At 42.7% G+C, this 23,795-nt stretch overlaps 1 protein-coding gene across 1 annotated transcript; it reads right to left on the bottom strand.

The window, feature by feature from the left end:
• Positions 1-6,851: 6,851 nt before the first annotated feature.
• ACAT1 (acetyl-CoA acetyltransferase 1) lies at positions 6,852-21,708 on the bottom strand. Its single transcript, XM_077298423.1, has 12 exons — positions 21,545-21,708; positions 21,092-21,139; positions 19,170-19,287; positions 18,991-19,086; positions 18,789-18,889; positions 12,760-12,903; positions 12,139-12,289; positions 11,942-12,037; positions 11,251-11,364; positions 10,609-10,673; positions 8,110-8,267; positions 6,852-7,694 (listed from the first exon to the last, which is right to left on the bottom strand). Exons 1-12 carry the CDS (start codon positions 21,596-21,598, stop codon positions 7,574-7,576), a joined length of 1,266 nt encoding a protein of 421 aa, XP_077154538.1. The 5' UTR covers positions 21,599-21,708; the 3' UTR covers positions 6,852-7,573.
• Between the last annotated feature and the right edge of the window lie 2,087 nt (positions 21,709-23,795).

Genomic DNA, 23,795 nt, shown 5'->3' with positions numbered 1-23,795 from the left:
AGCCATAAGAAGTCCCATTTGCATTTTGCCAAAAGCAATATAGGGACAGGTAGCAGGTGCTTTCGTCAGATGAGACCAAAGTAGAACTGTGATGGTGTGATATGTTATGTGGGTATCATTTTGTGTATATTTCTATTTTACTTATTTTCCTGGTGTTGAGTTGTTATTTGCCATCTGATATTCTCCCCACAGTTCTGTATTGTTATCTCTCCACAGGGTCAGTGAATAAGGTTGTTTGCTAATATGCTAATGACATGTTGACCTAAGGTACCTTCACACTAAACTATATCGCTAGCGATCCGTGACGTTGCAGCGTCCTGGCTAGCGATATCGTTTAGTGTGACACGCAGCAGCGATCAGGATCCTGCTGTGATATCGCTGGTCGTTGAAGAAAGTTCAGAACTTTATTTGGTCGTCAGATCGGCGTGTATCTTCGTGTTTGACAGCAAAAGCAACGATACCAGCGATGTTTTACACTGGTAACCAGGGTAAACATCGGGTTACTAAGCGCAGGGCCGCGCTTAGTAACCCGATGTTTACCCTGGTTACCAGCGTAAAATGTAAAAAAAACAAACAGTACATACTTACATTCGCATCCCCCGGCGTCCGCTTCCCACACTGACTGAGCGCCGTAAAGTGAAAGTGAAAGTACAGCACAGCGGTGACGTCACCGCTCTGCTGTTAGGGCCGGCGCTCAGTCAGTGCAGGAAGCGGACGCCGGGGGACGCGAATGTAAGTATGTACTGTTTGGGTTTTTTTACATTTTACGCTGGTAACCAGGGTAAACATCGGGTTACTAAGCGCGGCCCTGCGCTTAGCAACCCGATGTTTACCCTGGTTACCCGGGGACCTCGGCATCGTTGGTCGCTGGAGAGCGGTCTGTGTGACAGCTCTCCAGCGATCAAACAGCGACGCTGCAGCGATCGGCATCGTTGTCGCTATCGCTGCAGCGTCGCTTAATGTGAAGGTACCTCTAGCTTGCTGAAGCAATGAGCCCCTGCGACCCACCCCCCTAACCTGTGAATGGGGAGGTGAGACAGAGATCAGTTTTGTTTGGAACTATGAAGTGAAGACAGCACATCAGAGAGAAGGGGAAGCATATGGACCATTTTTTATCCTCTGTGTGCTGGATTGTTGGACTGTTGTATCCTTAGTATGGTGGATTATATGGACCTTTCGTGTTTTTGCCTAAATAAAGGTTCTGAAATTGTTCACTATTCTCTTGCTCTGTTGATTGTGTGATACCGGAGAAGGAACCTGTGACAACTGGTGGCAAGCAGTGGGATCAACAGAGCGTAACCTATTAGAGAACACCACACAGAGTGAGTACAGAAATTGGACTGTATCCAGTTTACAGGAGAGAGCCAGAGACCTGGGCCTGAACTACCAGGGACTGACTAAAGAGGCCTTAATTGATCTACTGGTGGGTGCTAGCCAGACCACCTACTCCCATATGTCTGAAGAACGAGCACTGGAGACAAGGACCCCCACCCCAAAAAGCCAGTGGGTGGTGTGGTACGAAGAGATGGCGGTTCTGGGCCCAGGCGTCTCTCAGGAGTACAAGGAGGAGACTGCCCGCCGGGCACAGCGGAGACAAGAAGCAATGGAGCTTGAAAGAGGGAGTAACACAATGTGGAATGTAAACCCAACGATCCGGGAGCCTGTACGGATCACCCGGACAGAGTTTAAGCCATTTGATGAGGCTTCTGGAGATGTGGAGGGGTTCTTCAAGGACATTGAGCAGCAGTGTGCTGTGATGGAGGTGTCCCACTCTGGCTGGATGCGTTTGTTAGTGGGACTCCTGAACAGTAGCCTGGCGGAGGCTTACAGAACCATTGACTCACAGCAGAATCGGGATTATAACATTGTAAAGCAGACTATCCTGGATTACCATGTCATCACCCCAGACTCATATAGGGCCAAGTTCCGAGACCTCCCATGCACTACGGGGGGATCGTTTAGGATGTATGCACATAAGATGTCCCAGGCATGTCGGAGATGGCTAGAAGCAGAAAATGCCTTTACTGTGGAAGATGTTATACAGGCGTTCCTTATAGAACAATTTCTTGCCAAGTGCCCTGCAGAGGTACAGGAATGGGTCCGGGAGCGCACGCCGTGCACCGTGGATAGAGCTGCAGCCCTGGCCGATGAAGCCCTTACTATCCGACCACAATGGAGGAGGCTTCTAGACAATGAACCACGGCCTGCTCCCATGCCCCTTCCCCCTCCGATTATATCTGCCCCTCCACCCATAAAGTTCAAAAAAGAAGGCAGCACTCCATTTTCCGAATAACTGTGCAGAGTTTAATCAGACCCACATGTCTGGTGCGACGTTGGCCCAGTCACAATCCAGTCGTAAATCCCATTAAGAATCTGTGGCAAGACTTGAAAATTGCTGTTCACGGACACCGCCATCTAATGTCACTGAGCGAGAGAGCTGGTTTGCAAAGAACGATGGGCAAAAATTTCAACATCTAAATGCCCAAAGCTGTAGAGACAGACCCCAAAAGACTGCAGCAGTAATTGCAGTGAAATACAAAAAAAATCATCAGCAAATGTAATATGTCTGTTTTATGGAGTTTGATGTGCTGATTCCAAAAAGATGCTTAGTTTTGCTCTATCACATAAAGTTTCTGAGAGAAGTATTTTTGTTATGTTATTTCTGCATTTTCAATGTATGTAGTTTTTCCTATGTTATTCCCATTTATTTGCTTGTCTTACTTAACCCCTTCATGACCGTGGGATTTTTCGTTTTTCCGTTTTCGTTTTTCACTCCCCTCCTTCCCAGAGCCATAACTTTTTTATTTTTCCGTCAATTTGGCCATGTGAGGGCTTATTTTTTGCGGGACGAGTTGTACTTTTGAATGACACCATTGGTTTTACCATGGCATGTACTAGAAAACGGGAAAAAAATTCCAAGTGCGGTGAAATTGCAAAAAAAGTGCAATCCCACATTTGTTTTTTTTTTTTTTTTTTGCTAGGCTCACTAAATGCTAAAACTGACCTGCCATTATGATTCTCCAAGTCAGTACGAGTTCATAGACACCTAACATGACTAGGTTATTTTTCACCTAAGTGGAGAAAAAAAATTCCAAACTTTGCAAAAAAATTAATAAATAAAATTGCGCCATTTTCCGATACCCGTAGCGTCTCCATTTTTCGTGATCTGGGGTCGGATGAGGGCTTATTTTTTGCGTGCCGAGCTGGCGTTTTCAATAATAGCATTTCGGTGCAGATACGTTCTTTTGATCGCCCTTTATTGCATTTTAATGCAATGTCGCGGCGACCAAAAAAACGTAATTCTGGCGTTTCGATTTTTTTTCTCGTTACGCCGTTTTGCGATCAGGTTAATGCTTTTTTTTATTGATAGATCGGGCGATTCTGAACGCGGCGATACCAAATATGTGTAGATTTGATTTTTTTTTATTGATTTATTTTGATTGGGGCGAAAGGGGGGTGATTTAAACTTTTATATATTTTTTATTTTTTTCACATTTTTTTTTAACTTTTGCCATGCTTCTATAGCCTTCATGGGAGGCTAGAAGCAGGCACAGCCCGATCGGCTCTGCTATGTAGCAGCGATCATAAGATCGCTGCTATATAGCAGAATTGCAGGTGTGCTGTGAGCGCCGACCACAGGGGGGCGCTCACAGCCACCGGCGATCAGTAACCATAGAGGTCTCAAGGACCTCTATGGTTACAATATACAAGCATCGCCGACCTCCGATCATGTGACGGGGGTCGGCGATGCGCTCATTTCCGGCCGCCTGGCCGGATGCGGTAGTTAAATGCCGCTGTCTGCGTTTGACAGCGGCATTTAACTAGTTAATAGCGGCGGGTGATCACGATTTCACCAGCCGCTATTGCGCGCACATGTCAGCTGTAAAAAACAGCTGACATGTCGCGACTTTGATGTGCGCTCACCGCCGGAGCGCACATCAAAGCAGGGGACCCGACATCAGACGGTATAGTACGTCCGATGTCGGGAAGGGGTTAATTGTGAATTTTCTTACAGGGACAATGTCAGTAAAGGTTTTAGTGAGTTTTATGAATATTGACAGTGCAGTCAACCAATGACTGCTTCTCGGAAAGTCACATGTTATGGGGAGGAGCTAACTTATGAGGCGGTAAGATTTGAGTCAGTCAGAAAAGGATGGGAATGGCGGCAAGGACTGGTATGCGAGAATCTGACAGGAGACATCCTTGTGCCAGGGATCTGAGCCCTGGCACAGGGAGATAGAAGGGAAGACAGCGGACAGCCGCCATTGTGAGAGGATTTTCACTGCATTTCTGGGAGGGCAAGTCGCCTCAGAGGAAAGAAAACAACTCAGCCACTGAGGTGTAACTGAGTGAGTGTCTCCACAGAGAGAGAACCTGAAAGCAGCCAATATCACACTGGGAAACTGCCTGTCTGCAAATGTTCATCTGTAAGGAATAGGCTGACCTGTTTACCTCACAACTGTATATAGTTATCTACCATATTACCTCCAGTAAAATCAGTTCTAAATACAAGCAGCCTCTCTCATCTCTGGGGAAATATCTACATATAGACGGTCGGCTCATCGCATTTTTTTGGAGTCTGTCACCACCATTGAACTGAACTTACTCTACTGTTTCATCTCATTGAAAGGAGAAAAATGCCCCGACAGTGTATCAATCATCCGAACAGATTCTGCTATGTGTGTGGTTCTTTTACACTAAAAGGCCAAGTACGTTCAATCACTCATATTAAAAAGATGTACCAGATGTACTTTAAGTGTCCACTTGGTGATCAAGACAAAAGTTGGGCCCCTCGTCTGATATGCTCAAGTTGGTCAAATGGTCTTTGTGACTGGTTGAATATATGAGGAAAGTGGCCATCTGCTGTTCCCATGATTTGGAGAGAACCCAAAAATCATAGTGATGACTGCTACTTTTGTTTTGTCAAACTGAAGGGTTTTTCTACAAAGAACAAACATAAGATTAATTACACTAAACTTCAATCTGCGATTAGGCCAGTTCCACATGATGGTACCTTGCCAGTTCCTGTACCACCGTTGTCTGGATTGGATGAAAATGAAGTAGAATATGAAGACTATGGAGCTGAAGCTACTGGTGAAGACTTGGAGACCTCAAGTCAAGTTGAGTATGTACCTGATGGAGCAGCCAGAACGCTTTACTCAACATGAATATGAATTAAATGAACTCATCAGAGAACTTTCATTGTTAAAAGATAAAGCGGAGCTTCTTGCATCTAGGTTGAAACAGATGAATCTTCTTCACGATGATGTCAAAATGTGTTATTACCAAAACAGAAGTAACACTTCAACACAATTTTTCAGTTGATGGACCAATGGTGTACTCTAACAATGTGAATGGCCTCTTTGAAGAACTGAATCAAGAGTATTTTGTTGCAGATTGGCGATTGTTTATTCACGCATCCCAGAGAAGTTTGAAAGCAGTGTTGCTTCACAATGGAAATATGAAACCATCAATCCCTATTGCTCACTCATGTCATCTAAAGGAAAGTTACGAAAATCTGTCAGTTGTTTTGGATGCTATACAATATAAGCATCATCAATGGAGATTTGAAAGTGATTGGTTTGCTAATGGGAATACAAGGAGGTTTCACAAAATATTGTTGTTTCTTATGTTTATGAGACAGTAGAAATACAGTAGAGCATTATGTTCATCGTGATTGGGGACAGAGAAACATCAATGCTCCAGGTAGAGACAATGTTCAGCATAATCCTTTGGTTGCTCCAACAAAAATCTTTCTTCCTTCACTACATATAAAGTTGGGATTGATTAAAAACTTTGTGAAAGCCATGGCAAAGAAATTCACAAGGGTTCCAGTACGTTTCACAGAAATTCTCCAGCATTTCACCAGCAAAACTGAAGGAAGGGGTATTTGCTGGTCCTCAGATCAGAGAGCGTATGAGAGATGTTTGCAGGAACGGTAAATGATAAGGAATTGAGATCTTGGAAAAGCTTCAAGTGGATCTGTGAAAAAAAAAAAAAAAAAATCTCCAGAATATGTTGAAGGTGTTGAGGAACTGCAAAATGCCTACCAGTGTCTTGGATGGCACATGTCTCTGAAAATGCACTTTGTGCATTCACATTTAGATTTCTTCCCTCAAAATCTTGGGGATATAAGCGATGAACAAGGCGAGCGGTTTCACCAGGACATTAAAGTAATGGAACACCGCTACCAGGGTTTTTGGAAAGACTCAATGATGGAAGATTACTGTTGGATGTTATATAGGGACCACCCTGAAAAATCATATCGACGACAGTCTAATGTCAAGCACTTAATTTCTGCTCATATTTTGCATGCGAAATTATTTTGGTTCACTAAAAACTTTTGTAAGGTGAAGCATTTTTTTTTTTAAATGTAGATTACGGTTTTCTTAATGTCGCTAGTATATTTCCTACACCTTATAATAATGATGCTGCTCCATGGAAACTGTACATGCTACAGAAAAACTATATACATTTTTTAAATCAGGACAAAAAGATGATTCAGAAAAGTACAAAGTCACCTGGGATGATTACAAAAAAATATTTTTGTAGACCTGTGTAGAAAGCCCATGTATCATTTCCTTCACAAATACTTACTACTTTGTATGAATATATCACATAAAATCCCTATAAAATACACTTATGTTTGTGGGTGCAGTAAGGAAAGGTTCATGGGGGGGGGATGAATACTTTTTCAAGGCATTTCACATTTAAATCTGCAGAAAACAATTCTGACAAAACTCCTGCCATTCTGGCCTCTGTTCTGATGGGGTTGTTTTTTGGAATGGTCAAACCGCGCAAAGGGTAAGACATCTCACGAGCATTTTAGTAATAAATAACTGAAAACCAAGTCTAGTCAAAATTGTTTTATTAAACAAAATAATAACTTCAGCTCAGCTCAGAATTTGGATCAGCCGGACTTCTGTTCCTAGCTTGGAGCTCGTTCAGTAGACTGCTTGTCTTATATTCCACTTGGTTGTATATTTTTTAGTCCTTTGACGGGAGGCAAGGGCATGTGAGCTGATGTTTTTTTGTTATTCTAAACTGTAAATCTAAGATAAATATGCAACGTTTTGGAATTAGACTGTAAAAATGATAGTTACAGAGACAGATGTGAAATGATCAAACAAATTTAGTGGAACAATCCTGTTTTCTATACTCTAACCTAGAAACATTACCAATCTCATAAAACCAGTGGGGTCTGGTAATTACGTAAATGTGAATACCGGATCCAACCTACAGATTGGAGAGGCGCTGTTAAGATGGAACAAATCACAAATTAAGTAAACATGCCAGACATTGTAAAGATTCTAGAAACCTTATACATTCAGTTGTGTCCATAGTGGATTATTAGATATTTTTACAACAATACAAGAAAATTGTAAAAGGAAATCAGAGTTCAACTAAAGCCCTGATGGACCAATGGCCCTCAGGCCTACAGGTCCATGTTGATACTTTATGAAAAGAGTCTATTCCTGGGAAGACAAGTGGTAGTAAAAACCAAACTGTAAAGATTACGAAGTGTGTGGATTGCAGATGCTCCAATTTCCTGACTGATATCGGGATTGTGCTTTTATAACTTCTCAATCAAGATCGCTGAGGCTCCTCCACCACCATTACAGATGCTAGCAACACCGAACTGTCCTTTCTTCAATGTGTGGGCCATGTGGCCAACAATTCGAGCTCCCGACATTCTACAAGTGGAAATATAAAAATATGGCAGTCAGCAAAATAGCAGAATCAAAAGGATTATCCATGTATGTGGATTTTTATTATTCTACCTTCCCCCCAGGCCTAATATTGCCCCTCTGCCGCTGCTCTCATCCTTATTGACAGGCAGCAGTGTTGACATCAGTACTAAAGTGCATGGGACTGCTCATCGCTGGGCATGGGACTGCTGAGCCCAAACATTGACTGCAATAGTCACTTTCCCTGTAGTGGCCAAGCACCTCCATAATAATGCCATTAACCTGCTGATTTAACCCAATACCTGCTGTTAATGGCGATACCGGATCAGAGAGGTTTCCTTTAAATAAATGTAAAGGTCAATTAAGAGTATGGACTGCTGCCCAGCAAAATGCACCCCATGGCGTCATCTGTACAACTTACCCAATGGGATGTCCGAGAGACACCGCTCCACCATTGACATTGACTTTCGCAGGGTCAATATCCAACATTTTTATATTGGCCAACACAACAACACTGAAGGCTTCATTGATCTCCCACATGGCAATATCTTCTTTCTTTAGTCCAGCAGCACTCAGGATCTGTACAGAACAATGGAGTCAGCAGATAAGGGCACATTCTGTGTGGCTCTCTAATAAATCCAAAAAGGAGGGCTCCTCGGGTATAAAAGATACATAGTACTGGGATACACAGAGAAGGATACCTAACTGGATGAACACACATTTTGGCTCAAAGAAGACCTGTCACCAAAGCACCAAACTTTTCACGCCAAACTGGACATCGTGTAACAGTGACTAAATAAAACGTGGGTCTTTATTGTTTGGTTTTTTAACCCCTTAATGACCTGGGGTAGTTTCGTTTTTCGCTCCACTTTTTATTTTTCCGCCAATATGGCCATGTGAGGGCTTATTTTTTGCGGGACGAGTTGTACTTTTGAACAACACCATTGATTTTACCATGTCGTGTATTAGAAAACAGAAAAAAAAATTCCAAGTGCGGTGAAATTGCAAAAACAGTGCAATCCCACACTTTTTTTTGTTTGACTTTTTTTTTTGGGTAGGTTCACTAAATGCTAAAACGGACCTGCCATTATGATTCTCCAGGTCATTACGAGTTCATAGACACCAAACATGTCTAGGTTCTGTTTTATCTAAAGTGGTGAAACAAAAAATTCCAAACTTTGCTAAAAAAAAAAAAAAGAAAAAAAAAAATGAGCAATTTTTCCAATACCTGTAGCGTCTCCATTTTTTGTGATCTGGGGTTGGGTGAGGGCTTATTTTTTGCGTGCCGAGCTGACGTTTTTATTGATACCATTTTGGTGCAGATGAGCGACCAAAAAAACCCTGTTATTGCATTTTAATGCAATGTCACGGCAACAACAAAAACAAAACGTAATTCTGGCTCTTTGAATTTTTTTTCTCGCAATGCCGTTTAGCGATCAGGTTAATCTTTTTTTTTTTTTAATTTATTTATTTATTTTTATTGATAGATCGGGCGATTCTGAACGTGACGATACCAAATACGTGTAGGTTTGATTTTTTTTATTGTTTTTATTTTGAATGGGGTGAAAGGGGTGTGTGATTTAAAAATATATTATATATTTTTTTTCCCCCCCTCATATTTTTAAGAACTTTTTTTTTACTTTTGGCATGCTTCAATAGTCTCCATGGGAGGCTAGAAGCTGCCACAACTTGATCAGCTCTGCTACATAGAGGCAATGCTCAGATCACCCCTATGAAGCAGAATTACTGCATTGCTATGAACGCCGACCACAGGGTGGCGCTCATAGCGATCCAGCAGCCATAGAGGTCTCAAGGAGACCTCTGTGCTATGCCGACGCACCGATGACCCCCGATCACGTGACGGGGGTCAGTGGTGCGCGCATTTCCATCTGGATGCGCTTGTTAAATGCTGCTGTCAGAGTTTGACAGCGGCATTTAACTAGTTAATAGGTGCGGGTGGATCGCGACTCCACCTGCGCCTATTGCGGACACATGTCAGCTGTACAAAACAGTTGACATGTCCCGGCTTTGATGCGGGCTCACCACCAGAGCCCACATCAAAGCGGGGGTTCTGCCCTCGGACGTACTATCCCGTCCGAGGGCAGAAAGGGGTTAAACTTCGGGGACACTAGAAATACATAGGTTGAAACAAAAAAAAAAAAAAAAAAAGACAGGTCCAAGGTACACTTAGGATGAAGCTCATTTAATGCACAGATTATTATGGGAATGCAAAAGAATTTGAGTATTTTGGAAAGATGTGGCATCTCTGCTAAAACATGTCTTCCACTTCTAGATCATGCAGAGCGGTGACGGCAGTGAGAAGCAGAAATGCGCTGATCTTGGAGAAGATGGTGGTAGGGCAGTATATTAATACTATAGACAAGCTGAGCCATGGCAGTCATTGTGTGCGGATTATTTTCTGTAATATATCTTTACATCTACGTTAGGCTACTTTCACACTAGCGTTAACTGCAATACGTCGCAAATGCGTCGTTTTGCCGAAAATACGCATCCAGCAAAAGTTCTTGCTGGATACGTTTTTTCGTCATAGACTAACATTAGCGACGCATTTGCGACGCATTGCCAAACGTTGCGTCCGTTTTGCGACGCTTGGACGTGTGGTAGCGGACCGTCGTGAGAAAAAAACGTTACATGTAACGTTTTTTGCTCACGACGGTCCGCTTTTTCCGACCGCGCATGCGCGGCCGGGAACTCCGCCCCCACCTCCCCGCACCTCACAATGGGGCAGCGGATGCGTTGGAAAAATACATCCGCTGCCCCCGTTGTGCGGCGGAGACCACGCTAGCGTCGGGAACGTCGGCCCGACGCACAGCGACGGGTCTTTCCCGACGCTAGTGTGAAAGTAGCCTTAGTTTAAAGTTTGCAAACAAAATCATGAGTTTTGCGCTAGAATTCCTACCTTAGGAATCGCATAGGCAGGTGCAATGGGGAAGTCAATTGGGTCTACAGCAGAGTCAGCAAAAGCTAAACAAAAGGAGAAAACAACAAACAACAGACAAGAATGTGTGAGTACAGATCCTATGAACACTCTTAATTAACCCCTTCCCAAGATCACATGTCGAGTTCCTGACTCCAATGCGGGCTTGCAAGCCGAGCCCATATCTTTCCCAGCAGATGATGTCTGAATTACACAGCCATCATCTGTCTCTAACAGCCATGGGTGCAGCAGAGCTCTGCCTGTGTTGTTAACTTGTTAAGTGCTGCTGTCGATCTCTTACAATGGCATGTATTTAATGCACTCCGGCAGGGGGTGCGTCAGTTTATGTGTCAATCGGCGCGCCCCTGATAGGATTGTGGGGCACTGATGGGTTAACATGACAGACTAGCTAAAGACCTCCGTGCTTGTCATGAGGATTCTCCTGTGAAATCCAGCCTATAGCTGGCGTCCATAGGAGACCGTGATTTCCGCTATACACAGCAGTCCTTGGTACTGCTCCGGCAGTACAAATGATCAGATGATTGCAGGGTTCAAGTCGGAGCAGCGGCGAAAGCCATGCAACTTCTCCAAACTGTAAATCGACAAGAAATCATCGTGCTTTACCTAGGATCCGTGCCAAAGGCTTGACTTTGAGATTGTCGGCTGCTTCAGACATCATAAGGACCAAGGCTGCCGCCCCATCATTCAGTGTGCTGGCATTGGCAGCAGTTACTGTGCCTGGGAAGAGGTGAAAACACAAGTATGGAAAGTTTATAAACAGGCTTCAGTAACACAACAACAGGATTTACACAAAGCTTGCATCCCAATCCTTCCATTTTTTTTTTTTTTTTTTTTTTAGCTGGCCCAAACTTCCTCTATTTGTAATATTACAAAGGAGCATCAGAAGAGCGCAGGGACGCTGAAACTGGACAGTGTGTCCAGTTCAGCACAGCACTTACAAGCTCTATTGGACAGAATTTGTAAGCGCTGCACACCTTCTGTTGAAGACCAGCCATGGCTGCCCTTTTGCAGCTGGTACGCCAGGAAATGAGATGTAAAAGAAAATTAAGTTTCCTTTCCGCTCTCAAGATGGGAGTGATCATTAACATGTTGTTCTTACAAGAACTTAGTAGAGTTTAATAAATTGAGAAGGTCTTTATCTGGAACTGTTAAGGATATGGATAGATATATATATATATATATATTTTTTTTTTTTTAAATAGATGTGATGTGAGGCCATGTTTTCAGTTTTCCATGAAAGTTATAACTTTCAATACATCAAACGCTCAGCGTCACGTTTCCCCATATTCCTCACCATTGTCTTTTTGGAAAACAGTCTTGAGTTTTGGAAACTTGCTGAAATCTACCCGTTTGTACTCCTCATCTTCTTGTACAACAACATCAGGTTTCCCTGCAGGACAGAAGCATTTTTAGATTTATAAGCAGCAGATTATCAGATGCATTTTCTTTTTTAAACACAGTTTGTGAAGAATATTTTGGTCAGATCAGCACCTTTTTGCTGAATAGTAACTGGCGCAATTTCTTTAGCGATGACCCCAGACTCCCAGGCCGCTTTACTTCTGGAGTAAGAATTGATGGCGAAACTGTCTTGTTCTTCCCGTCCAATGCTGAACTTCTTTGCGGTGTTTTCTGCACAGTTTCCCTGTAGTACAAGGCACATGGTTATATATCCATCATGTCGGGTTCACACAAACTTGAGGTTTAGTGGGATTAGGTAGTAAAAAAAAAAAAAAAAAGTTTATTTGGGTAAAATATTTAAATGAAGACTGTTCAGCAAAAATTGACTGCTCAAACCAAGCACAGGCGCTCGCTCCACCCTTGGCCAAACCGTTCAACGCACCTACTGTAAAGTTAGATCTGTCAATGAAGGAAGGGGAGGGTGGACATAGAAGCAAACAAGCAGGTGGGCAGGTGCACTGAATGGGACGGTCATGTCAAGGTGCACCATGCATTTGTGCTTGGTTTGGGCAGTCATTTTCTGCTGATAGACTCTCTTAAAGCTAATTGCGATATACAAAATTTCTGTAGGCAAATGTGGGAATATTGATAATTTAGGAAAACGTAGTATTGGAACATGACAATACACAATGTCGCCACCATGTTATTACGTACCATGTGGATTTTGTTGTAGACGTCAGTAAGTCCATCTTTCACAATCAGATCTTCCAGTTTCACTCCACCATACGGCGTGGCTCCTCGTGTCATGCAATACGGTACATTGGACATGCTCTCCATCCCACCAGCTACCATTACTTTCTGTAGGACAATAAAACAGGTGGAATCAAGAATAACATGCTGTGCACAAGGTGATTTCAATGAAGAACCAGCAGACAGGAAGCCATAAAGTAGAAGGAAAGCAGCTAGTAAGTAACTGAGGGAAGGTTTGTGAAGGTAGTTTGGGGACTACACAAAAAAAAAAAAAAAAAAAGAAAAACACTACGAATCTTGGATAACTCTTTTAAATAACATTTTAGTTTCCTTCAACTAGAAGAGATGACTGCACCGATTACACAGCACTCATAGGACTCACTAAATCCATCCTTAGTAACCTCCAAGCACATAGATGAAGCAGCACACTGCAGGCTGCCAAGTTACTTAGTTGGGTTACTAGCTTTATACAATCACCTCCACTGTATAAAACATTTGCAATTCATACTGTTTAACCCCGTAATGACACAGCTAAAAGAGTTAATGAGCTGCCTTTTTTTTTCTTCTATTTCTGACTTTATATATTTCAGCAGCCATAACTACGGTACTTTTTTCATTGACATTGCTGTTTGAGGCTTTGTTTTCTGTGAGTCGCTTTAGACTGAAGAGTCTGTTAAATTCATCCGGATTAAAACATTTGTTTCAGATTATTATTCTGTGGATAGACCATATGTATAGTTGTTTTGGGATGTATACAGTGAAGGAAATAGTTATTTGATCCCTTCCTGATTTTGTAAGTTTACCCACTGACAAAGACATGAACAGTCTAAAATTTTATGGGTAGGTTAATTTTAATATTGAGAGATAGAATATCAAAAATAACCCCCCCCCCAAAAAAAAATAAAAAATAAATAAGTCACATGTTATTATATATATTTGCATTTTGCAGTGAGAAATAAGTATTTGATCCCCTACCAACCATTAAGAGTTCTGGCTCCTATAGAGCAGTTAGAGGCTCCTAATCAACTCATTACCTGCATTAAAGACAGCTAATGTGGCATTTTAAGCTAAACAATTTTTTCTTTTTTGCCATTTTTAAACTATGACAATGATCCAATATCACGTGTATGTCAGTGACAAAAATGTGAACGTTTGCTTTCATTATCTGGTATGATTCCCCTATGCAGCAATAACGGTAGCTACAGTAAACATATCTGATAATTGACGATTAGTCCTGCATATCGGCTTAGAGGAGTTTTAGGCCATTACTCCCTACAAAACAGCTTCAACCCTGTCAACCCTGTTATGTTGGTGGTTTTTCTCCCATGAACTAATCGTTTCAGGTCCTTCCACAAAAATTTCTATTGGATTGGGGCCAGGACTTTGACACAAATTTTACTCTCCTTTTAACCATTCTTTTGTAGAACGACTTGTGTTACTTTGAGTTGCTGTCTTGCTGTATGACCCACATTGTCTTCAGATTCAGTTCATGACAAATGTCCTGCCATTTTTACTGAGAATTTGCTGGTATAATTCAGAATTGTTTCATCAATGATAGGAAACGTAACAGCAAAGATGCAGCAAAACAACCCCAAACCATGATACTGCAATCAGAATGTTTTACAGATGTTTTTTGTCTCCAAAATAGAAGTATTTTTGTTTAACCCCTTTACCCCCAAGGGTGGTTTGCACGTTAATGACCGGGCCAATTTTTACAATTCTGACCACTGTCCCTTTATGAGGTTATAGCTCTGGAACGCTTCAACGGATCCCGGTGATTCTGACACCGTTTTCTCGTGACATATTGTACTTCATGGTAGTGGCAAAATTTATTTGATATTACCTGGGTTTATTTGTGAAAAAAAAAACAAAACTGAAATTTGGTGAAAATTTAGCAATTTTCCAACTTTGAATTTTTATGCAATTAAATCGTAGAGATATGTCACACAAAATAATTAATAAGTAACATTTCCCACATGTCTACTTTACATCAGCACAATTTTGGAACCAAAATTTTTTTTGTCCGGGAGTTATAAGGGTCAAAAGTTGACCATCAATTTCTCATTTTTACACCACCATATTTTTTTTTTTTTTTTTTTTTTTTTTTTTTTTTTAGGGACCACATCTCATTTGAAGTCATTTTGAGGGCTCTATATGATAGAATGGTGTCACACTTGGTTATTTTCTACAAACTGCACCTCTCAAGGTGCTCAAAACCACATTCAAGAAGTTTATTAAACCTTCAGGTGTTTCACAGGAATTTTTGGAATGTTTAAATATAAATATAAAAATGAACATTTAACTTTTTTTTTTTTTTTTTCCACAAAAAATTTACTTCAGCTCCAATTTGTTTTATTTTACCAAGGGTAACAGGAGAAAATGGACCCCAAAAGTTGTTGTACAATTTGTCCTGAGTACGCCGATACCCCATATGTGGGGGGGGAACCACCGTTTGGGCGCATGGGAGAGCTCAGAAGGGAAGGAGCGCCATTTGGAATGCAGACTTAGATGGAATGGTCTGCAGGCATCACATTGCGTTTGCAGAGCCCCTAATGTACCTAAACAGTAGAAACCCCCCACAAGTGACCCCATATTGGAAACTAGACCCCCCAAGGAACTTATCTAGATGTGTTGTGAGAACTTTGAACCCCCAAGTGTTTCACTACAGTTTATAACGCAGAGCCGTGAAAATAAAATTTTTTCCCACAAAAATTCTTTAGCCCCCCAGTTTTGTATTTTCCCAAGGGTAACAGGAGAAATTGGATGCCAAAAGTTGTTGTCCAATGTGTCCCGAGTACGCTGATACCCCATATGTTGGAGGTAAACCCCTGTTTGGGCACACGGGAGAGCTCGGAAGGAAGGAGCACCGTTTTACTTTTTCAACGCAGAATTGGCTGGAATTGAGATCGGACGCCATGTCGCGTTTGGAGAGCCCCTGATGTGCCTGAACAGTGGAAACTCCCCAATTATAACTGAAACCCTAACCTCCCCAATTCTACCTGAAACCTAAACACACCCCTAACCCTAATCCCAACGGTAACCCTAACCACACCCCGAACCCTGACACACCCCTAACCCTAATCCCAACCTTAATGTAATCCAAACCCTAACCCTTTAGCCCCAACCCTAACTGTAGCCCTAACCCTAGCCCCAACCCTAACCCTAGCCGTAACCCTAGCTGGAAAATGGAAATAAATAATTTTTTTACATTTTTTAATTTTTCCCTAACTAAGGGGGTGATGAAGGGGGGTTTGATTTACTTTTATAGCTGGTTTTTTAGCGGATTTTGTATGATTGGCAGCCGTCACACACTGAAAGACGCTTTTTATTGCAAAAAATAATTTTTTGTGTTACCACCTTTTGAGAGCTATCATTTTTCCATATTTTGGTCCACAGAGTCATGTGAGGTCTTGTTTTTTTGCGGGACGATTTGATGTTTTTATTGGTACCATTTTTGGGCACGTGACATTTTTTGATCGCTTTTTATTCCGATTTTTGTGAGGCAAAATGACCAAAAACCAGCTATTCATGAATTTCTTTTGGGGGAGGCGTTTATACCGTTCCGCGTTTGGTAAAATGGATAAAGCAGTTTTATTCTTCGGGTCAGTACGATTACAGCGATACCTCATTTATATAATTTTTTTATGTTTTGGCGCTTTTATACGATAAAAACTATTTTATAGAAAAAATAATTATTTTGGTATCGCTTTATTCTGAGGACTATAACTTTTTTATTTTTTCGCTGATGATGCTGTATGGCGGCTCGTTTTTTTTGCGGGACAAGATGACGTTTTCAGCGGTACCATGGTTATTTATATCCGTCTTTTTGATCGCGTGTTATTCCACTTTTTGTTCGGCGGTATGATAATAAAGCGTTGTTTTTTTGCCTTTTTTTTTTTTTTTTTTTTTTTAAACGGTGTTCACTGAAGGGGTTAACTAGTGGGACAGTTTTATAGGACGGGTCGTTACGGACGCGGCGATACTAAATATGTGTACTTTTATTGTTTGTTTTTTTTTATTTAGATAAAGGAATGTATTTTTTGGAATATTTTTATTTATTTTAGTTTAGTTTTTTTTTTTTACACTTTCTTACTTTGCCCCAGGGGGGACATCACAGTAAAGTGACAGATCGCTGATCTGACACTTTGCTGTGCACTGTGTCAGATCGGCGATCTGACAGGCAGTGCAGGAAGCCTGCCGGTGCCTGCTCTGAGCAGGCGCTGTGAAGCCACCTCCCTGCAGGACCCGGATGCAGCCCCGCGGCCATTTTGGATCTGGGCCTGCAGGGAGGAGGAGGAGGAGGAGGAGGTGGTAAGAGACCCTCGCAGCAACGCGATCACATCGCGTTGCTCCGAGGGTCTCAGGGAAGCACACAGGGAGCCCCCTCCCTGCGCAATGCTTCCCTATACCGCCGGAACACTGCGATCATGTTTGATCGCAGTGTGCCGGGGGTTAGTGTGCCGGGGGCGGTCCGTGACCGCTCCTGGCACATAGTGCCGGATGTCAGCTGCGATAGTCAGCTGACACACGGCCGCGCTCCCCCCGTGAGCGCGGCCGATCGCTCTGGACGTACTATTCTGTCCTTGGGAAGTAGGGCCCTGTCCTAGGGCCCACCCCACATGGACGGAATAGTACGTCCAATGGTAGAAAGGGGTTAAATAAGGAGGATTATGTTTGATCTCATCTGTCACAAAACATCATTCCAATAGCCTTATGGGTTGTCCAGGTGATCTTTAGCAAAGTTGAAAATAAACAGCAATGTTCTTTTTGGAGAGCAATGGCTTCCTTCTTGAAATCCTGCGATGTACACCATTGCTGTTCAGTGTCCACCAGATGGTGGATTCATGAACATTATCTTAGAGAGGCCTTTAGTTGCTTAGATGTTACCTTGGGTTCCTTTGTGGTCTCACAGATGATCATACATCTTGCTGTTGGATTGATATTTGTTGGTCTACCATGCCTTGGGAGGGTAATAATAGTCTTGATTTTCCTCCATTTGTACCCAATTTGTCTGACTGTGGATTGGTGGGGTGCAAATAATTTAGAAATGGTTTAATAACCTTTTCTTGACCCCGAGGTCCTCAGAAATCCGTTTGTGCCATAATGCACTTCCATATACGTGTTAAGATTTAAGATCAGACTTTAATATAACAGGTCGCCCACTCACAACTGATTGTCATCCCATTGATTTAAAAGAAAAAAAAAACAACAACAAAAACGACTATAATTTGAAGGTGAAATTATCTGCTAATTCTACTAAAGGTTCACATACTTTTGCCACTCACAGACATGTGATACTTGATTGTTTTCCTCAACAGAAATTAAAATAAGAAAAATAATAAATTTTACCCATTTCTATGATTTGGTTCCCTAGATCTACTTTTAGGAGTCGTGTGAAAATCTGATATAGTTTTAGGTCCAATTTATCTAGAAATAAAGACGATTCTTAAGTGTTCATAAACATTCAAGCACCAACATATGAGCTAGTCCACCTAATGAGAAGAGTTTTGTTTGTTTGTTAAAGGAGTTATCGTTTAATCAGAACTTAAAGGGATATTCCTATCTCCAATATGTAGATTGTGTAAGAATATTAGCAAATGCCTGCAATTAGAACTGTAGTATAGTTCTTCTGATTCGCTATGTCGCTTAACTAAGTGTACAACATTGCAGTTGCTTAGGTATCCATAGTTACGAACACTCATAGGTAACAGTTAGTTTGTGGTTGTAACCATGGATACCTAAGCTACTGAAAAGCCCTGCACATGAAGTAAGCAACATAGCTAATCAGAATAACTACACTATATTTCTAATTGGAGGTATTTGCTAATATTATTACACCCTACTACCTATTTGGATAGGATATTGGAGATGGCAATACCCCTTTTAAGTGTCTTATCGCTGGGGCCCCACTGTACTCCAAGACCTCAGTCAGAGCGGCGTCATGGGACTATTGCTCAAACAGAGGACTGCGCCATTGTCCGGCATGGTCTCACCTGGTGTCCACACATCAGGCTCTGTGCAGCCAACATAACAGACTTCATCCCTGAGGCGCAGACTTTGTTCACGGTGGTGGTGGGTGTAGAGATCTGCAGACCTAAGCTCCACCACAAAGAAAAAAAAAGAAAAAAAAAAAAGACTTAAGCAAATAATTCCATATGATGGTAATAAGAGACTAAGCATGCCCAAAAGCTGTACCTGCACCGAGCGCTGCCTGTCGGGTGGGTGCCTGTCCCTGCCCCGCCTGCAGGACATTGCCCATATACACCTCATTGACCTCCTCTGCAGGAATACCTGCAAATATAGGAGAAAAATAACGTGAACCCGTCTACTCAACCAGACGGCACCGGGCTACAAGAAGGCGGCACCGCACGTACCGGCTCGCTCAACTGCAGCTTTAATGGCAATGGAGCCAAGCTTTGTGGCCGGAAAAGAGGACAGAGACCCCTCGAATGAACCTATCGGTGTTCTTACAGCACTCACGATCACCACCTCCTGGAAAAAAAAAACGTCAATGGTAAATATAGGTTTCTGTTGGGAGAGACGTGCAACATTCGTAGAATTTCCAATATCCCCTCCAAAGCCGTACTTTGCCACATGGATGTCATATAGGAAATGTCATATATTCTCCAGCAATGTCTGCTACTCACCAGGATTCCAGGCAGACGGACCCCATGGTGAACCCTGCAGCGGCAGCAATGTGAAGAGAGCTGGCTTAAGTAGAGATGGGCGAACCCGAACAGTAAAATTCGGCGTCCGGACCGAACAGCTACTGTTCAAGAAGTCCGTGTTACTGTTTGGGTTCGGCTCCCGGAACACCGGGTGTTTGTCGCACTGTTATGTGCATGACAGCACGGCAAACAGTGCGGCAGTAAAACCATCACCGCGGGTCAGACAGCTGCGGGTCCCACACTGTCAAATGTCAAATGACAGTGAGCCCACAGATATGAGCAGAGGTAAAACGTTTACCTCTGGTCACGGTCGTAAGCTGATGGGACTACTGCTCCCCATCAGCCTACGCCTGCTGCCGCTAATAACAGCGAGAGCAGGCAGCGGCTGATGGGAGAATTCATGAGCCGGCGCCTACACTGTAAATAAATAAATAATAATTTAAAAAAAAAAAAAAAAAAAAAAAAAAAAAAAAGGCATGGGTGGTTCCCCTGTATTTTTGATAACCAGCCAGGCAAAAATCACAGCAGGGGGCTGCAACATTCAGCTGTCAGAAAGGTTGGTTATCAAAAATGGAGGGCTCCCCACTGGAATGGGCATTGGATGAGTAGAAAAGTGTGTTTTGTTTTATTTCAAATAAAATACTTTATTATGGCTGTGTCTTTATTTACACTACAACTATAGGATTAGTAATGGAAAGTTGTCTTATAGACGCTTCTCCATTACTAAGCTGTGGGCTTGATGTCAACGGACAATACAAAGGTGACATCAACCCCACAAATATGAACCCCACTTGCCACCACTGCAGGGCAAGTGGAAGAGCCGGGCAAAGTGCTAGAATTGGCCCATCTGATAGATGTGCCTTTTCTTGGTGGCTGTGGGCTGCTATTTTTAGGCTGGGTGGGGGCCAATATCCAAGGCCCTTTACCAACCTGAGAATACCAGCCCCCAGCTGTGAGTTTTCCCTGGCTTGTTATAAAAAAATACAGGGGATCTCACGCCGATTTTTTATTCATTTATTTTTTGTAATTATTTATTTACAGCATAGGCGCTGGCTGATGAATACTCTTATCAGCCGCTACCTGCTCTCGCTGTGATTAGCGGCAACAGTAGTCCCATTAGCCGATACCAGTGAGTGGAGGTAATCTTTTTACCTCCGACCACAGCTGCAAGCTCACGCTGTCATTTCACAGCATGGGAACCACGGTTGGCTGACCAGCAGTAGAGAGTTTTTCGCTGATCAGAAGTGGTGTTTGAACATGACAGCGTGGCAAACACGGGATGCTCGGGCCCCCAGTAAAGTGAATGAGGTCCAGGTCCTGTTCTAGTACCCGAACATACAGAGGTTTGTCCATCTCTAGCCTTAAGGTACCTCTTTGCTATTGGATGGACTAGGATATTACACAAATTTTGCACAAGCCGATGTTGCACACATTCTGGTGTCAAAATATTAACACTTGGGGCAGATGCATAAAAAACTGATGCAAAGAAAAAAAAAAAAAAGGGAGGGGGGTTAACCTTCATTTTGCAAGAAAAATAAAGAAGATCTAAATGGCGGTCGCAGAAAACGACTGTCCGGCATTAGTTATAGTGCTTCTCGCCCAGAGACATCTACATAGACAACACTTACATTTAAAGATCGCTGTGAGGCATAAGATCGGTGTGAATACTTCAGTGCCTGAAAAAAAAATAAAAAAAAAATTGAACATTATATAATAAGGATATAGGAAATAAAACTATGATTGGTGGAGATTTAAAGGGGTTGTCCAGACTTCTGCAAACCCCGGGGGTCGCGCTGGAGCCCTGATATTAGGGCACACCTGGCACTGTACTGTACCATCCCCCACTAATATCTATACAAAAGAGGCAGCAAATAAAACCCTGGGCCCCCAAAGTGCTGCTCAGGGGTCTCATTGTGACTTGGGGGGCAGCAGAAGTGACCCAGCTCTGCACGGCTTCACTACCCGCTATGGGCAGCTGCTCCGATACAAGGGCGCCCCGGCCTGGCACACTGCCGCCACCAGCTGCTCCTCACCGGCCATCATCACAGCGGAGGACACCGCGGACACTGCACAGCACTCACCCGGGCGGCGCTGGAGGACAGGCGAGCAGCAGGACGAGGGACGCAGAAGGCCATGACTGCACCGGCGGCTGTCGCTCTGTGACTGTCACTCTGCGAGTCACCTCTACTCAGGGCACCGGACAACACCCACTACCCCGACCAATCAACAACCGCAGACAGCCCCGCCCTCGAATTCTATTGGTGCAATCATTTATAGAGGCGCGACTTATAATACAGAAAGAGTTTGATTGGTGGAAGCTTGACCGTCGCCACGGAGATAAAATCGCTGGGCGGCCATATTTAGTCCTGGAAAACCTTGAACTGACACGGAGAGAGTGACTGGAGGAACTGCTGGCAGCTCGTCCTATACAGAGGGTGTTACTATAGGGGGGTGATGGCTGCTTGCAGGGGCTCATCCACAATTCAACAAAGCCAGGAAACTGACAGATTCTCCATGAAGTCATTTTTGTTACAGATTTCATGACCTTATTCACTTTATAATCAGCTTCATTTTTTTTTTTTTCATACCATTTTTTTGCTGCAGATTTGTAGAAATAAAATAAAATCTGCAGATGTTACCAATGTTTTTATGGGAAATTGCTGTAGATTTCTCCTAATGCATCGAGAAGGATAGAATCCGCAGTGGAAATCCATAGCAAAAATTGTCATGTTACAGAATTTAAATGAGTATTCCCATCTCCAAGATCCTATCCCAATATGTAGTATATTAGCAAATACCTTCAATTAGAAATGTAGTATAGTTCTTCTGATTCGCAGTGTCACCCCATGTGCAGGCATTGCAGGACCTTAGTTATCCATGGTAACAACCACTAACAACAACTGTCAGTATATCAATGGTCGTAACCATGGATACCTAAGGTCCTGCAATGCCTGCACATTGGGTATGTGCATCCTGCCCAAATCGTGTTAGCGTCACCTCAGCCTCCTCACTGACGGATGAAAAAATAAGGCAGAAAACTGCTGCAAAGCCTGAATTTACCTGATCTGCCGACTACAAGAAATGCTAGTTTTTGTTTTAAAAGGAATCATGAAAATCCCTTTTTTTAAAAATGTATATATTATCGTCCATACATAAAATATGCCCAGGTATCTGCTGCGGGATAACAAGTCAAATGACGCAGAGAGTTGCCAGAGAACGACAAATCTTTAATTTCGCTAATATATATGTTCTTTCATTTCTTTTTTTATGACATTTTGTACCGGCATGTTATATATATTATATATATGCCACTCACAGGGGATGACTTATCATTAGTGCATCGTGTGCAGTCGCACAGGGGTCCAAAAGGTAAGGGGCCACTACCACCTTCAGGTCCTGTCACAGAAGCAAAGTGGGGCCCATTCACTGTTCTTGCTCAGGGACCCTCTCTTCTGTATGTGTTTGAACCACCACCAAACCAGGGGTGGACATATTGGTGCAACCTGTGGGGCCCAAAGCAGATCCAATTTTGCATTTTTAGGAGCTCTTGGGCTGCAAAGGTCCCATATATTGTTCTTGCACAGGATCCCTTTTCTGTCCGTGTACTGAACGTACCTATATGTGTGTGTATGTTATAACATATACTATATACAGTATATGGCTTTTATCTCTTTTTTTTATGACATTTTGTATCAGCATTTTTTTCATTATTTTTGAAGATCAATACACAAGTCTATGGGAAAAATGGCAAAAAAAAGCCAAATTGGCCCTGAAAATGCAACATTAACTATTTCATATATCTTCCTGCAGACTTAGCACAAACACTCTGTCCAGAAAACTAAGATGCACCAAAAAAGCTGTAATTTCAGCCTAAGGGCTCCCTCAAAAGATCGTATTATGCAGACATATGCTGTCCGAGTAAGAATCGGGCAAGTACACCGACCAGTGTTATTCAATGTCCAGGTTACTTTTTCCTCCTCACACAGACCAAGTGTCCGTGTGAAAAAAAATAATAATCGCGGCATGCATTATTCTCTTTACTGTATCGGATAAGACTCACCCATTTAAGTCTATGGATGAGCAAAAAAAAAAAGCTAGATCCCATACGGATCATCTGTGTAGTATCTGATTTTTACGGATATGTAGCGCCCCCACTGCCGCAGGGCCGAGGGGTACCCGGTACCGGGCCTCTGAGTCTCTGCTCTGGGGTTGTCACGGTGGCTAGACCCGGTCCGTGATCCTGCTGAGGGGCGTACAATAAAGGTGGAGGGATGGTGACGATGTTATGATGTGGTGCAGGTCGCAGTAAATAACGAGGACACCAGGTTGCAG

The sequence above is a fragment of the Ranitomeya variabilis genome, chromosome 3, assembly GCF_051348905.1.
Source record: "Ranitomeya variabilis isolate aRanVar5 chromosome 3, aRanVar5.hap1, whole genome shotgun sequence".
Lineage (NCBI taxonomy): Eukaryota > Metazoa > Chordata > Amphibia > Anura > Dendrobatidae > Ranitomeya > Ranitomeya variabilis.
This window is presented reverse-complemented; position numbering and strand designations above follow the sequence as displayed.